Source organism: Columba livia, chromosome 5, assembly GCF_036013475.1.
Source record: "Columba livia isolate bColLiv1 breed racing homer chromosome 5, bColLiv1.pat.W.v2, whole genome shotgun sequence".
Taxonomy (NCBI): Eukaryota; Metazoa; Chordata; class Aves; order Columbiformes; family Columbidae; genus Columba; species Columba livia.
The window spans coordinates 34875541-34891965 of record NC_088606.1 but is presented as its reverse complement, the minus strand read 5'-3'; the positions used below and the strand labels follow the sequence as shown (position 1 = coordinate 34891965).

The 16425-nt window shown below is 41.8% G+C and overlaps 2 protein-coding genes across 3 annotated transcripts in view; one reads left to right on the top strand and one right to left on the bottom strand.

Annotated features, from left to right (window-relative positions):
• Positions 1-212: 212 nt before the first annotated feature.
• CHRM5 (cholinergic receptor muscarinic 5) overlaps positions 213-16425 on the bottom strand; it is a 58153-nt gene continuing 41940 nt past the window's right edge. Inside the window, exon 2 of one of the 2 annotated variants that reach the window (XM_021287128.2) lies at positions 213-9124. In XM_021287128.2, coding sequence (XP_021142803.1) covers positions 7455-9041 — 1587 coding nt within the window. In that variant the 5' untranslated portion in view covers positions 9042-9124 and the 3' untranslated portion in view covers positions 213-7454. 2 annotated transcript variants of the gene reach the window in all.
• The window catches only part of AVEN (apoptosis and caspase activation inhibitor), a 101117-nt gene continuing 99331 nt past the window's right edge, over positions 14640-16425 (top strand). Inside the window, exon 1 of the mRNA XM_065064243.1 lies at positions 14640-14977. Coding sequence (XP_064920315.1) covers positions 14726-14977 — 252 coding nt within the window. The 5' untranslated portion in view covers positions 14640-14725. The remainder of the gene's footprint in view (positions 14978-16425) is intronic.

Genomic DNA, 16425 nt, shown 5'->3' with positions numbered 1-16425 from the left:
CAGGACGATAGGATATCTTGTATGTTTTCTTGAATATTTCAGTTACAGAAACTCAACCAACAGATACTGGCAAGCTCCCACTTTTTAATTTAAAAATGGAACATGATAATTTCCATGAAAATTACTCTGCAGAAAATAAATTGTATTGTGTTTTGAGAAGACTAAGATTGCCAAGATTACTTAAGAGAAATTAAATGGGAAGTGGAAAAGCCAAGAAAGCAATTTTTATTTTTCACAATGCACAGCAACATTTTCAGAAAGAGATACAGACATGTTATTTAGGTGAGGTCAATATATCACACACGTGTATTTTGCAGCATCTGATTTTTTTTTCCCCTGAAATTGTGTTCAAAACCAGGAGTGTGATAGGGAAGGAAATGGACAGTAGCTGAATTGAGTTTATGTCATTAAGTCAATTTAATGTGGGTTCTTCTGCAACTTTATCAGAAGGTCTCCAAGGTTGTAATGAGGATACCAGAAAATCACCCAAGTGTTGCCAGTCTCCCATAGCTTTTATTTCAATTCCTGGCCATATAGCCAGATTCTCACATGCCTTCCAAAAATGTGTTTTGAATAATCTTGACATGCAAGCACACACCTAAAAGCCAGCAGGCTGTGTCTGATCCTCAAAGGCAAGTGACCTGCTCTGCAGCCCACCCTTGGCCTGTTTCAGAGGGTTTTGGAGGAAAGGACTGTATGAATGAGCTGTATGAACAATTTGGGCACCAACACCCCAAATCCAGCTGCCCAGTTTTGGAGGTACTCTCTGGTATTAACCAGAGCCCTACAAACCTATGCTGACACTGAATTCCAGCACAGGAATTAGATTAAAATGTAATAACTTGTAAAAACAAGTCTTCAAGCAAAAAGAAGACAGATTAATCCAGTTCACAGACACTTAATGGAACTTGGGGACCAAAGAAGGTTCCACATTTATAAACAGATTATGGATGGAAGTGACTACTGGAGCTGGATTTTGGACTAAATAGTGGATGAAAATAACTTAGAATACTACAATACACCCACCAGCACTTTTTTCTAGAGCTCTTAAAGAGAAGGACACTGAGCCTTAAAAAGTGGACTAAATTCTGCCTTGTGAGTCCTTAGCAAAAGGCTGCCTTAACTGAACCGATTTTTTTTTTCGGCATCACTGAACCCTGATCACCAGATCCCAAGAAAAATGCTGAGACCAACCGGCTGTCAACACTGAATCAGCAAAATCACAGTCTGAAACACGGGGATTTCTATTCTGTCTACACCTATTTTCCTTTCCCTATTAACATTTCTCCTATCCTCTCTCTCTGCCTTTTCTGATTATACTACATCCTGTACAGACTTGAAGAACAGAGATGGATCCTCCCAAGACTATCCAACAGAAAAAAAAAAAATATTTGGTCAGATAAATGTCTTTCTAAAATGAGGAAGCATTGACAAGGTCTAGAGCAACAGATATCTGGCTGACTTGCAGCTCCAAGCACCCCTGAATGGGAGGTATGTTCCACTTTAAACTTGCAATCTCCTAACAATAGCAGAAAATAGGTTTCTTTACCTCTTTGCTATTTTGTATTTCTCCCCATACTGTTTTCTTAACTGCAGGAAAGGTGAGCACATTCTTACATAAAATATCACATTAATCAACTCAGAATTTAGCAGAAGGAAAAATTCTTCCTAAAAAAAAGTATCAACTGACAAGATAATCTGATGACCTCTTTCTAGCAAAAACACTGATTCATTATTGTTTGTCTTTAAAAATCATTCAACTTTCATATGAGAAAGTGCTTATTTTTGTTTCTAGTTTTCCTATGTGTAACCTAAACAATACATTTCCAGACTTCTACATAACCTTTTTTTATGTGTTAACTATAGGTTTAAAAGTATGACAAAGTGGTTTTAGGACCAAGCATTGAATACTGTGCATCAATAAATTAGCAATATTACCTGCCTGGTAATTTTTTCTCCTATAATTAAATTTTCTCCTATAATTAACAAAACAAAGAGTCCTTTAGCCACTCTCATGTCCTCTGCATTTCAGAAGGCACAAGGACCCAGGCAGAGTGGTGGGGTAAGGTGTTGAATCCAGCCACATCCCAGAGCTGGTATCCTCCACCATACCCTCTCTCCACACTTCCTCCTGTAGCTGCCTGGTGAACTGCACATCTCAGGAGGCCTTGCGTATGGCATGTAGTTAAAACAACTATCTGACCTCCGCTATGTCTAGATGGCTGCCTCCTGTGAGGAGTAAGAGGTATTCCAGTTTATATCTTGGCATAGCAATCTGGGAATTCAGTAAAAATCCCCAAACTTCAGAGTTCTATTGAAACAGAAGCCATCAGTGACCAGGGTTTAGAGCACTACTTGTTGAGGGGAAAAATTTGAAGGATTTTAATTGTCTAGTTGTTTGAGGAAGACTGACTTCTTCATCAGCAGACACATGAAAAAGCTAATGGCATTTAGTAGCTAATGGCATAAGTATTGAGTTAAAGGCAGTGGTTCCACTGAGGGTAATGAAACCTGAAGTTTGTAATCTGATACATAGCCCAGCAGTACCTATCAAACCTTAATAAATGCATTTACCAAGGTGGAAAAAACAATTGCAACACCATCCCTTTCTGAAACCACTAATAGTCATAGATTATCTCTAGTTTTACAACATAATGCTATCAAGTTTTCTTTTTTACCTTTTTTTTTTTTTTTACTTGATATATATGGGGCAACTATTAATAAAATCATTAACAAGAAGTTTATTTGAATGATCAAACTTTGAGGTTTTATGACATCCAGCTGTCAATTGTATGTGGAACTCAGTGGGTACAAAAGTCAGCAATTTGGGATGACCACATAAGAAATAAATGTCCTGTTTCTAATTTGGTAGGAGGAAAGACAAGTATTTAAGTGAAAACACACAATATCCATTTTTGGAGGTCAGGTTTGGAAGGGCATTTTAAAACAGAGAAGCCACCGACTTCCCAGTGGCTGAGGAAACATTTCAGAAGCTGATGAAGCCCTTGGAGTCCCCAGGGCAAACATTGCAGCTCAGCCTTTCAGGGGGAAATTCTGACCTGTAATGGTTTTGTAGCTCAGAAATGTGGTGAATGTGGGGTGGTTTTCTGTTGTAGTTGTTTTATTTTGTTTTGTTTTAAATACATTCTGTAATATTGAAAAGCAGTAAGCAGAATGGAGTTCTTTTGGGCAGAGTCCTTTCCAACCCAGTGGCACCTACATGTACAGGTCACAGCAAACGGTAACTCCAGCTTGACTGTTTGGTACTACTGAGGAAACAAGTATTTGTTTCTCACTATGCCAATGTGATTCCATCATCTTATTTATACCTTTATAGAAAGCAAAGAAAATTAATTTCAGAGGAAATTACACCATTCTGTTTGTTTCTTTCTTTTCCTAGAGCAAAGAATCCAGAGATGGCAGAAGTACGTATGTCCCTTAAAAATTACAAAGTATCTTCAAAAAAGAAGCATCCAAAATTTCTCCTTCAGTATGAAGTTTTTGGGACTCCCAAACTATCAAGGGGTGATTTGGAAACTGTGTTTCCTACTACAAGTGAAAAACCATCTTGCAAAAATCTATTCAAAATCCAGAATCTGAAAAACGTCCACAGGTACTCAATACAGTTTCAAACTGGGTATCCAATTTCATAACAACTGTGTTCTACAAGAAAGCAGCATCTTTCAGATTGATATGGGATTCTTTAATTGTTGTAATGACTTCTCATTTTAAATTTAACATACATACCACATCCCAGTGACACTTTTATTCCTTCAGGTGTGTGACTATCCTTAGCTACATTTACATTAATATTTATCAGTTAAATTAGTTTGACATGTTCAGGTCATCTATCGACTATGACAAAGAGGTAATGTCACAGATTCCTGAGAAAAGCCTTATGTGGGAGATAAAATTACCAGAATAATTAAATTAGAGATGAGGACACTTTCTGAGACTCAGCTCTAAAACTGGAATGATATCAAAAGGGTGATAAGAAAGTGCAATTAGGGATTTTGCCTTGAAGTGCATCACTGTCTCTGGATGTGAACTCCTCAAGTCCACATATCCCGGTGTGGGTCTCCTTATGGGTACAATAGAGATGAGGAACAAAAATCCACATATAAAAATAACTTTCAACAGTTAATAGCAGTTACTAATTGACATGCATAGTTGAGTAGGATAAGCATGACTAGCAATTAAATTATATAATTAATTGCAAAATATGTTCTATTATATTTTACAGGTTCTTACAGTATTTTCTCTATAACCCCTTTGATTTCATCCTTGCTTAATTCAGTGGGATTTTTCTCTAAAGGAAATCCCTGCATTTATGTTCAATCTTGACCTTCTGTCCTCTGCAAAGGTCTTCACTCTGTGCTAAGTAGTTGCAGAAAGCGCACAACTTTAACTAGGTGTTCTATACCCATTAAAAAATTATGGGAACTCTTCCAAGTATTTATCTACAAACACAGATTATATTTACAGAAAATGAATGTTACTTGTTAATTTATGGGGATCTGGAGGCTGGTATTTATGAAAAGGGAGAGACAAAAATTACACCTCATGTTTGTGGGAAAATTGAATATCCAAAAATATTAAAGTGTACTGGCTATGTGCAAAGCTTAGTATGGGATGTATATTTATGCGTCTATATTGATAATACATACACATATATACATATGTATGTGTATGTAATTATGTATAAATAAAATGTAATTTAAAAAAAAAAAGATCTTTTCACCAGTCCATAACCATAATCAACTATAGGATCAGTAAAAGATTCATTTAAAGGACAGAAATACAGATAACAAGATTGTTTTACACTGTAAGTCTCACAACACTTTTTAAAGGTACAAAGTTTAATCTGAAAACAAATTATAATTAAGTGCTTACTGATATTCTGATCACCTTTTTCTTTTTGTGGTTTTTGATTTCTTTTTTTTAAGAGTAAACATCCTACATAACAGTAAAGCATCAAACACCTCTTCATATATAATAATTCTTGGTATTTACAATGTAGCCGTGTCTGGCCATGTAACATCTCACATGGTGAAGCGCTAGCAGCATGGTTTGAGTACGTATTTCACAATTACATTGAGCCAACATTGTTGCATCCATTACCATGTATTCTAATACATTTACTGAGCACAGAGTCCATAAACATTTACAGAATACTCTTGTTCAACAGAAGCCAAAACCAACAAAAAAATTTCCCATTTAATTTCAGTAGAAGCCAATGCTTTACTTTAGCAACAACAATGCAGCTAGCAGGAACTGCTACTACCTCATAAATTTTACCTTTAGCTATAGCTTGTGCCACAGAGGGACACGTTCATTTGCTAAAAGTCAAACACAGTTTACTGAATGTCTGATCTGATGTAATGTAAAGTAAACCCACTATAATAACCAACTTGCACACAGTTACTGTATACAGGAAAAACTATGGATAGTGACAGAGGAAAGTTGATGACAGGGTCTTTATAAAGACTCTTGTTTTACTTTAATAAGCAATGATATGCTAATGCACAAAAAATAATAGGCATCGTATGGTGTGTCACAAAATCAATCGTGAATTTAAAGAACACATTTTTACATGACTACACTGCTAATCTGTCACAGACACAATTTCCCCCTCTGGAGATTGGGGAAAAAAATATTAATTACTTGTACTGTGGTTGTTGAGAGGGAGGAATTATTCATCTGTAGGGAAACACTTGGATGATATGATAATTTAATAAATTATACAAACCATTTCACTGAGAGCAACGGTACATTCAGGATGACTGATACAATTCCTGAAATGTGCAATAGGGTCATGCCACCACTTCAATGTCCCACTAAAGTGTATAGCAGATACAATATGAAGATTGGCCCAAACTAATATTCCAGAGCATCTCACCCTGAATTTTGATAGAAAGGCTAGAACTGAATCTGAACTTTGTGTACATATATGTCTCATTTATTCATAAACATTTGTTTACTTTAGTACTTCATTCCTTATGACTCGTGTCACCACTGACTTCGTTTTCTCGTGGCCTTTCCTGAGGTTTCACGTTTGTTCCCACCGCAAGGAGGCAGGTCATTCCAATGGCCTTCTGCTGAAGGTGGCCCCTCGCTCCTGCCCCTGCCATGGAAGTGTCCTCACACAAACCCAAAGCCCCAGCAAACCTCAGCTAGTGGCCAGAGTCTCAGCTCACTGTAAGCAGACCAGTACAGCACAGTTCCAGAAGCCACAGCCACCGGAGTGGTTGACTCCAGCTCCTAGTACTGTAGCAGATACAGTTCTGCTGGACCAAAAGATAGCGACTGAAGATAACTTAAGTTTCCAAGCACCTGATGTTGGCTAGTATTTGTAAAGCTACTTCAAGACAAAAAGTGCTAAGAAAGTGCACAGTGTCCTTAATAGTTTTATTGACATATCCAAAAATTATGTAAAAAATATTTACTCTTTCAGAGATGCCAATTCTGTCACTGTTTAGAATAACTTCATAATATATAAATAAATGCACAGAGCATCAATATATATTTTTCTCTTGTTCTGCATCATTACATCAGCAATGGAAACTTTTTGGGCAATGGGAAGTACAACAAGAAGATCGCAAAAAATACTTGCTTTGTGTTGTAAAGTAAATAGCCTATGTCCATTGTGCTTTACAGTCAGTTCTGATTTGTACCATTGTCACAATTGCATAAAATTTTAAAATTTCCTTCAGAAGCACTGTGAAATAGAGAATTTTGGAGCTAGTTGCTAACCACCACTATGTTTTACAGATGACAGTGACTTGCATGATGGGACTGAGATTGGGACTGACTTCTTCATATACAAAATACATTATCTGTTTCCTACACGATGAGCCATTCCTATGTCTCCACAAAAGTCATCCTTAAGGTGGAAATCTCAGTATTACATTCCCCTATAATATGTGTGTTCATTTGGAATATTATGACTCTCCCTAACCATTTAGTATTGGGGATAACAGCATTTCTGCCTTTAAATAGTCCTTATTTTGTTCCAACATCAGGTGGAAAAGTCTCAAAACAGAAGTAGTACAAACTCCATTGCTTCATACATTGCAAGCTAAACAGACAATACACTAGAAAGGAACTAAGGGAAGAAACAGTTTTACGCTACAGTGAGGTAGACTGAATGATCATCCCACTAGCAGTTTATAATTTACATATTTTCAGACTGAAAGAAAGGACAGAAGACCCCAAATATGATAACTTTAATGCAGAAGATCTACTACATAATCAAAACCACCCTGTGTTGCTCACAGCAGCCACTGACTTCTTTATCCCAAGCACACATGACTTTCATGCAAAATTTTACTTTTCTGCAGATTTTTTTTAACCCCTAGACATATAAAGTAACATCTTTGAGAAGACAAGATTACAGTCAATTTAGTAGGTTACGTCAATATCTGTTTTTGCCCTTATCCCTTATATACAAGCAATTATGGCAGTCTGGTATTGCCCTGCCAGTATAGTTTCTCCTCCACTTTTTTCTTTTTCCACTGGCAGAAAAGCAGCATCTTAAATGTTTTCCTGAAAGTTTTGTTACAGAGGGCATAACACATGGGGTTAACAGTGCTGTTCACATAGCAAAGCCAATATCCAAGGTGCCACAGTGTCAGGGGAATGCAGTCAGAGCAGAATGTGGAGATCAAAACCATGATATTATAGGGAGTCCATGTGATGATAAAAGCCAAAAGAATGGCACTTAAAGTTTGTGCTGCTTTGCGTTCCTTTATGAGAACCATCCGTTTCCTTTTGGTGATTTGATTATTTAGATTTGGATCCATGCTTTTGATGGAAGGATCCTTTGACAGAGCAGCAGAACAAGGAGTTATTTTTACTTTACGGCAACCATTGTTGGCTTCCTGGGTACCATCAGCCTTAACCACCAACCGGAATTTATAGGCCACACATTTTTTACTTTTTTGTATGTGGCCTTCGGCGGGTGACAAAAAGTATTTCTGGTTCTCAAAATCATTTTCTTCAGGTTGGTCTTTGACAACAACATCCGTGCACTCATGAAACTCTTCTGCCTTACCTTTAGATGGACTTTTGTAAGTTACTTGGAAAACTGAATCAGTGCCAAGTTTATCCTCATCTTCTGAAGATGCGTAGCTGCTGCAGGTGGTTAACTGGTCAGCCTTAGCCCAGTCGTTACAAGTACTCGCTGCCTGAGAGGCTTTCACCGTAGCTGATGTACTTCGACTAGATGAAGACCAGGAAGCCTGACACCTCTCCCTTTTAACTAAGTTTTGCTGCTTACAACTGAAGCAAGACTTCAGGAAAGATTTCTGAGGCTTTATCATCTCAAACTCTGCCACAGACTCCGAACCCTGCAGTTCAGCAAGGTCCTTGGTACGTTTCTCTGTCTCTTTATAGATGCGGCAATACAGAATGGTCATAACAGATACTGGAATGTAAAAAGCAGCAATTGCAGTACCGAAGGTGATAATGGGCTCGTACAAAAACTGTATCTGGCACTCTTCAGGTGGTACTGTTCGTTCACCCACAAAATACTGCCAGCACAAGATTACGGGTGCCCACAACACGAAGGAAATTAGCCAAGCCAGACCAATCATGATACCAGCTCTCTTGGGTGTGCGTTTGGCCCTGTAAGTTAAAGGCCTTGTGATGGAAAAATATCTGTCAAAACTGATGACTAGGAGGTTCATTACTGAAGCGTTGCTAGCTACATAGTCCAGTGCTAGCCACAGGTCACAGGCAAGGCTTCCAAGAGACCAATGGCCTATGAGTATATAGGATGTATAAAGGTTCATAGAAAATATTCCAATTATAAGATCTGCACAGGCGAGACTGAGCAGGTAATAATTGTTGACAGTTTTCAGCTGACTGTTAACCTTGAAGGATATCATAACAAGAATATTTCCCACTATGGTTATTAAGCTTACAATTGCAGTCACAGTGGCAATAGTAATGACTTCCCAGAGGCTATGCCCTTCTAACTGCTTATGGTTGATGGATGAACTGTTTACAACAGTAGAATTGCTGAATAAATTTACTTCCATTCTTGTTCTTGGTGTACTGTCATCAGGATTTTAGCATTGTTGTATATTGCTTTCTGTACTCACAACGATTCTTTTGGAGACAGCTATAAAGATCAAAGGAAAAAACAGAAAAAGAAAGCGGCTCATTAAATAGCACAGAATTCCATTGGAGTTACTATAAAACACTTGTAAAACAATCTAATTATTTGTGCTCTCTTGCATTTTGATTATTGTCTCTACCATTCGGAACATAACTAAACCACACAAATGTACATTCTAGGACAATGTACCTTGGCATCTTATGACATTTCTAAATGCAATCAAAACAACTATTCTTTCTTAAGACAGTCAATCACACCAGCTTTTATATTTTGAATACCTACGAGGTGCAATACGTATTCTTAAAGATAGACATTTAAAGTTTTGCAGAGCAATTAGACAGTGAGTCACTGTGTTGCTTCCTACAGTACTATGTAGGAGACATGTCAAGATTTCAGAAATTATTTTTGGAAAATTTGGAGAAGTGATGTACAACAGAAAGAGAGTAAGAGAAAACTGAGGGTGCATGGGGAGCTAGGAACCATGCTGGCATGGTGGCAGCAGGAAACAATCAGGTATTAGAAGTGCTTGTGGCAATTACAGGGGAATCTTCGAGTTAAAGTGGCAGGCAAGGCCAAGAAGATGTTTTTGGAAAAATAAGATAGGCAGGAAAGACTTTTTTCTATTGGGACATCTCGGGACAGAGAAGACTGATTGGGTTAGGCATGGAAATGCGATTTGGGTAGTTTGGGTGAGTGAATGGCAGGATTTAGGACAGAAAGGAGTAAAGTGAAGAGAAAGCAGCAATGGATGACCGCAGTGACAAATAACGCAAAAAAAACTAATTTAATACTTGCATAAGCAGTGAAAGATGGAAATGACACCACTGTCACTCTATTAATGCATACATGTCTCTGTCTGATGCCCATTCCTTCCCACATTTTTCACTGCTGTTTTCTTGTCCCAGTGAGTGTATGCCTGAATTAGGTAGTCTGGTTCTTACACAGGTATCTGCTAATTTTTGAGTCATTCCATCATATCAGATGATGCTAATCACTTGTTCAATGCTTAATCTTGCTATACTGTATAATTTTGGAATAGTCAAATAGCAGTTAGTTTTTTAAGTCAGAAATTAAATAGAAACTATTAAAAGTTTGTTTATTAGGCCTCCAGCCAGTATAAAAGTGATCAGACGATCTCTTTGTTTCAAAGCAGACACAGGTTCAGATAAATTATCCCATAAATCACCTATTAAAGTCCAATTCTAAGTCTTGAGGATTCTTTTGGCATCAGAGCTCTATTATATGGTCCTTCCTATGCATCCACACCACTTCTCTGTTGTTTTCCCCTTTCATCCTCACTCTCAGAACATTATTTTATTTGGTCTTGGCAAGTGTCTTTTATTAACTGCAAGCTTTCACAGCCCATCCCTTTCCCACATGTCACCACCTATTTTTTGTACCAAGCAGTTGGGTCCTGTCTCTTATCAGGTGAACACATGGTTATTTTATAGCCACTTGTTGAATTTTTAGAAAAGCACCTTATTTTCTTTCAATTACTATTACACCGGTGCCCCCGGCCCCACCCCTCTGGGGTTTCAACACCGAGCACAACACCGGCAGCCTCAGCGCCGCTCTGCGGGACTCAAACCCTGGGCGCAAGCAATCCGACAGACTCTGCCTCCCTAGAGAGCTGGGACAACAGGCGCACGCCACCGTGCCCAGCAGACTTTCAATGTTTCTACCATACAATCATGAGCTATTGAAATCAAGAAAGGTAGTGGTGTATGTGGATGAGCCGACTACAAGAGGTGCATTGCTGGACCTCATCCTCACTAACAAGGAGGGTCTGGTTGAAGTGGTAAAGGTTGAGGGCTGCCTTGGTTGCAGTGACCATGAGATGGTGGAGTTCAGGATCTCATGTGGTAGGAGCAGGATAGCGAGCAGAATTGCAATCCTGGATTTCAGCAAGGCAAACTTTGGCCTTTTCAGGCAATTGCTAAGAGAAATCCCATGGGCAAGGCTGCTTGAAGGTAAAGGGGCCCAAGGTAGCTGGTTAGTGTTCAGGGACTATTTCTACCAGGCACAAGATCAGAGCATCCCAACATGTAGGAAGTCAAGGAAGGGAGCCAGGAGACCTGCGTGGTTAAACAGGGAGCTGCTGGGTAAGCTCAAGTGGAAGAGAAGAGTGACGCATGCTTCTTTCTCTCTGGACAGTCAGCACAGTTGTTCTGCACATCAACATCTCTGTGTGATTAAATTTTAAAGCATGACAGTGCGGTAATGGATTTAGTGTGGCAATGTCAGGGGGCAGTGAGAGCTGGCTGTTCTGCAAGAGAAGGTGAGCCATGGGTGGAGTGTGATACCAAGGCAGGTGGGAGCAGAGACTTCACCAGAAGAAGCAGGATGTGAAGCAGCACATTTGATTCGTGATCAGGGCCAGAGGCAGTGATCAGGGTCAAATATAGTCTGGTGATTGCATAGCAAATCTGTAGTGAAGAGGCAGGTCCATGACCAAGCCAGGAAGCCCAGCCAGCACATCTGAGTCAGGATCAGAACCAGGATCAAGGAAGCAGGAGACCAGGTGTGGATGTGGGTGCTGCCCATCTGCCATGCAGCACAGGTGAGGGCCAGCGGTACAGCCTCAGCTTAGAAGTAGTTCCCAAGGGAAAGGAGAGGGAGGCTCTCACTTCTATCTTTCTTTACAGCAGGTCTTATGAGCAGAGGAGTTGGCCTTGGATTCAGCCAGCTAAAGTCTGACGTAGCCAACAGCACTCCTAGAAGGGGGCTGCACTCCCAGTCTTGACAGCTGATGTATCTGAAACACTGTCAGGGATCATGACTTTTTGCAACTTGCAAGATTTCAGAAAATGCTAGTCTTGAAAAGGCTCCAGCTATGAATGTCAGGCACACGGATACACCTCTACTAACTTCTATGTTTTCCTAACACCTGGGGTTGAGCAGCTGCTTAGGATGATTATAAGAGATTGTATGAACTTTCTGTCTTTTTTTGCCAGAAGATGACACTTTTCTCAGAAGAGGGGAGACTAGAAATTGCCTGGAAGCTATGGCCTGTAATGCTTTTGTCTTTTGCTATAGTTAGCAGTGTCCTCCTCTTAGGTCACTTACCCTCCCTAACATTAGGATTTAGGAGGAAAGACTGCTGAAGCTACCCCATGTGGACTGCAGACTTCAGAGCAACAGGAGAAGCAGAAATCATTGTTGTCCTGACACAATTGTTCTTGGTTTGAACTAACGTGGTCAGGAGGAACACTGGTAATATGGTATAGAAACTATAATTAATTTCTAAATAAAAAGCACTTTCATTATCATAATGCAAAGCCTTCCCTCCCTAATGGGCTGTTTTACTGTGATGCCTATAAAAACTGACAGTAGCTAAGCTGCTGGTATGCAAAGATCTCTTCTTGGCATGTTGACCATTCTCATCATATCTTCATACTCTGTCATCTTTTGTCTTATAGGTCTGTCTTAACACCTTATAGTGTTACCTTTTTTTCTCTATTTGTGTATCACTCAAGGCAATAGTGTCTGTGAGTGGGAACTCTGTGTGCTATGGTAACATAATTGATGTTACTTGTCTAGCATAAAAGATTATAATAATAGGGAGATAAAAAATTAAATCACAAAATCAAAATGTGCATGTACAGTATCATGACTTTGCTATCAGTCTCATAATTATTGACGCATGAACTTCATGCTTCTGAGTTGTAATGATATTTGTTGCCAAATATTAGTGATATTTTTTCCAATCTAGCTGTAAGTATTAATTAATGTGAGCTGTTAAATTTGTACATATAGTCAGCTTACAGTGATCTGCAGGCAGATTGTTCATGTCATAGATTAATTGCACCACAGATGCAGGCACAGCTTGGGTTTGCCAGCTTTTATTAGCTCTGGCTCAGCACTGAGTCTGCCAGACCTGTGCTGGCTGCACAAGGAATCGTTTAGATATCTCTGCAATGTGCTTGCCAATGCTGTTACTTGACTTATTTGCTTGTGTTGCACAGGAGTCATGGTAAGCTAATTTACTGATTTGCTGCACGCTATGCTCCAGAATCAAGCAGTCTTTACCACTGGTAGTAGTGCAGAGACACTACAGCCCACGATTTCACAATATGGGAGTTTTGGTCACATTTTGCTAGGACGACTGGATTTAAAACACTTCAGAAGCAGATTGATGTTCTAACGTGTGTTGTCAAATGACAGCCTGTGTGCTCAAAAGCAATTGGGCATGCCTGCTGTTAGGGAACTGGTTAACTTTCCTGAGGATAGCACAGGTGCCCACCTAATTTCAAGCAGAGCAGGACAAACCAGCCTAGCTCTACAGCATAGAGCTGCTCTGGTGTCCCTGCTCTGTGTCCTCAGAGCAAGACACTCCTCGAGAGGCTGCAGAGTCACCTCACACACTTCACGTAGCATAGTCTTGTGTGTGACACCCTGTCAGCCAGGGCTTGGTTGCTTTTTCCCTTATTTGCTAAAGAAAGCTAACTTTGGGTCCTGGGCTTGGGTCACAACAACCCCATGCAATGCTACAGGCTTGGGGCAGAGTGGCTGGAAAGATGCCCAGCAGAAAAGGACCTGAGAGTGTTGGTCCACACGTGGCTGAATATGAGCCAGCAGTGTTCCCAGGTGGCCCAAAAGGCCAACAGCATCCTGGCTTGTATCAGGAATAGTGTGGCCAGCAGGACTAGGGCGGGGATCATCCCCTTATACTCAGTGCTAGCGAAGCTGCATCTTGAATCCTGTGTTCAGTTTTGGGCTCCTCACTACCAGAAGGACATTGAGGTGCTGGAGTGAGCTCAGAGGAGGGCAATGAAGCTGGTGAGGGGTCTGGAGCACAAGTCTGATGAGGAGCAGCTGAGGGAACTGGGGCTGTTTAGCCTGGAGGAAGTTTAGGGGAGACCTCCTCACTCTCTACAACTAACCGAAAGGAGGTTGTAGGGAGGTGGGTATTAAGTCATTTCTCCCAAGTAATGAGGGATAGAACAAGAGTAGAAGTCCTCAAGTTGCACCAGAAGAGGTTTAGATTGGATATTAGGAAAAATTTCTTCATGGAACAGGCTGTCAAGCACTAAACAGGCTGCTCAGGGTGGAGCCACCATCCTTGGAGGTGTTTAAAAGACGTGTAGTTGTGGTGCTTGGAGACCTGGTTTAGTGGTGGGCTTGGCAGTGCTAGGTTAACGGTTGGACTCAGCAGTCTTAAGGGTCTTTTCCCACCCAAACAATTACATGATTCATGCGGCTTTTGGTAAGACTGCTGTTTTCTAAACATTAAGTATTTTTTTAGTTTGTTTGAAATATACGTGGAAAGCTATTAACAGCAGTTTTTTACTCCTTGGTCGTTCAGCCTCTCAGAGGGTACACGGGCCAACGCTCCTGAGGCGCCTGCCAGGAGCTCGCCCGTGCCGGAGCGGGGCAGACTGCGGGTCCCTTCAGCCGCGGGGCCGGGCCCACTGCCCGGCCCACTGCCCTGCCCGCAGCCGCGCTCCCGGCCCGGCCGAGCGCCAGCCGCCAGCAGGTGGAGCTGCTGAGGGCGCGGGGGCCGCCATTTCCCTCTGTCGCCTACGGGCGGCCTCTTTTCGAGAGTAGGCGGGGACCGGCGCGGCACAGGCCACCGGCGGTGCGGGGGAAGGGCGCGGCCCGGCCATGCAGCCTGAACGTGGCGGCAGCCGGCCCCGCAGGGAAGGTGGCCGGCACGGTCGAAGAGGGCTTGGCGGCGTGGAGAAGGCGGCCGAGGCAGCGACCGAAAGAAGCAGCGGGGATGGCCACGGCCGCGGAGGAGGCGGGAGCCGGGGAAGAGGCGGCGCTCACGGGCACCGAGGAGGTGGGGGCCGGGGCAGGCGGGAGCCTCGAGGTCGCGCTGCAGCGCCACCGCCCGCCGCTCAGCACCGCCAGCGGGTAAGCAGGAGAAGAGCCCGCCCTCCGCCGGAGCGGGACCAGGCGGGGCGGGGCGGGGCTGAGCGCGGCAGGGCCCCGGGGTGGTTGCCGGGGTGGGGGCACAACCCTTCCCTCTCCGCCCCTGCTCCTCCCCGAGGCGGAGCCAGGCCGGCAGCGGCAGGCCGCGGCTTGTCTCGGGAGTGTGGGGTGGTGGGGAAGGGGTGCGGGGCAGGAGGCGTGGAGGGTGGCGAGGCTGCCGGCGTTACCCTCTCTCCCTCTCCTGCGGCGGCAGCAGCAGCCGCCCCTGTGTGCTCTGGTGGGAACATAGACAGGGATGATCTGGCTGAAATACGTTTATAATTTTGTGCTGAAGATTATAAGTCTCAGTTGAAAAATGCATCTGAAAAATATATCTGTTTGCAAGTAAAGATGAAGAATTGCTGAATATTTTTAGCACGGTTGATTAGAAGCTGAAATGAGCACGTGTTTTGTCCAGCCTGTGTTACTAGCAACGAAGACATGGTAACATAACTCATCTTAGAGAATTGGTATCTGTGATTCACTGGAACATGGCATTTACCATTAATGCAAGTAGACCAGTTATAACTTGTTTTAGCAGATTAAAAGTACTACAGATGCACCAAAGTGTGCCACAACTACACCATCAGTTTCCTGTTGAGATGTTCAAATGCTTTCTACAACTCACCATGGCATGAGAACAGTGCTGTGCCTTTGAAAACAGTTTCCATTTATAAATGCTTTGACAGTACTACATTCAGATTATCTTGCTTCTTTTAGAGTTGTTACAACATAGAAATCATGGTTGTCCCTGGACTGGCAAAAGAATTACAATAATGACCTAATACTGATTGATGTTGGCAGCACTGGGAGTCCTAATGTAGATGGACCAGCTGCTACCCCATTTTCAGCATCATGTTGATTAGATTCACTTTGACTTTTATGATACCATGGCTTCAATTGGACCCAGCCCGTGTTTTATCTGTGTTAGAAATCTAGTGGTTGCTGGTGGATTTAAAAAATGTAAAATATTCATCCCTCTTGTCGTATTTAGATACATTTTAGCACTGTTTTAGGAGATAAAAGATGCAGCTGGATTGGTACAGTTACCTAGAGCCCTGGTTGGTAATTTCACTTGTAAGCAATGTAAATTGCTGAGTTCATACTGATGTGTGCAGACAGACTTGGATTCTGGATGTGAAACAATAGTGCTCCCTCATAAGCCACTGAAGCATAGAGGGGAAGTTCAGCACCTGTATTAGCTGAGGAAACTGGATCTGATCCTGGACAGATTCCACGCCCCGAGTCATTCAACCATTTCTTGCTGAGTTGAAATACATTTATATCTCGGTTCTTTCTGATACTGTTGGCCCAGCAGGTCTGACTTTATAATTTAAAGGGTGCACTCAGGAAGGGAATCATGTTATATGTATGCACTTTTGTCTGGATTG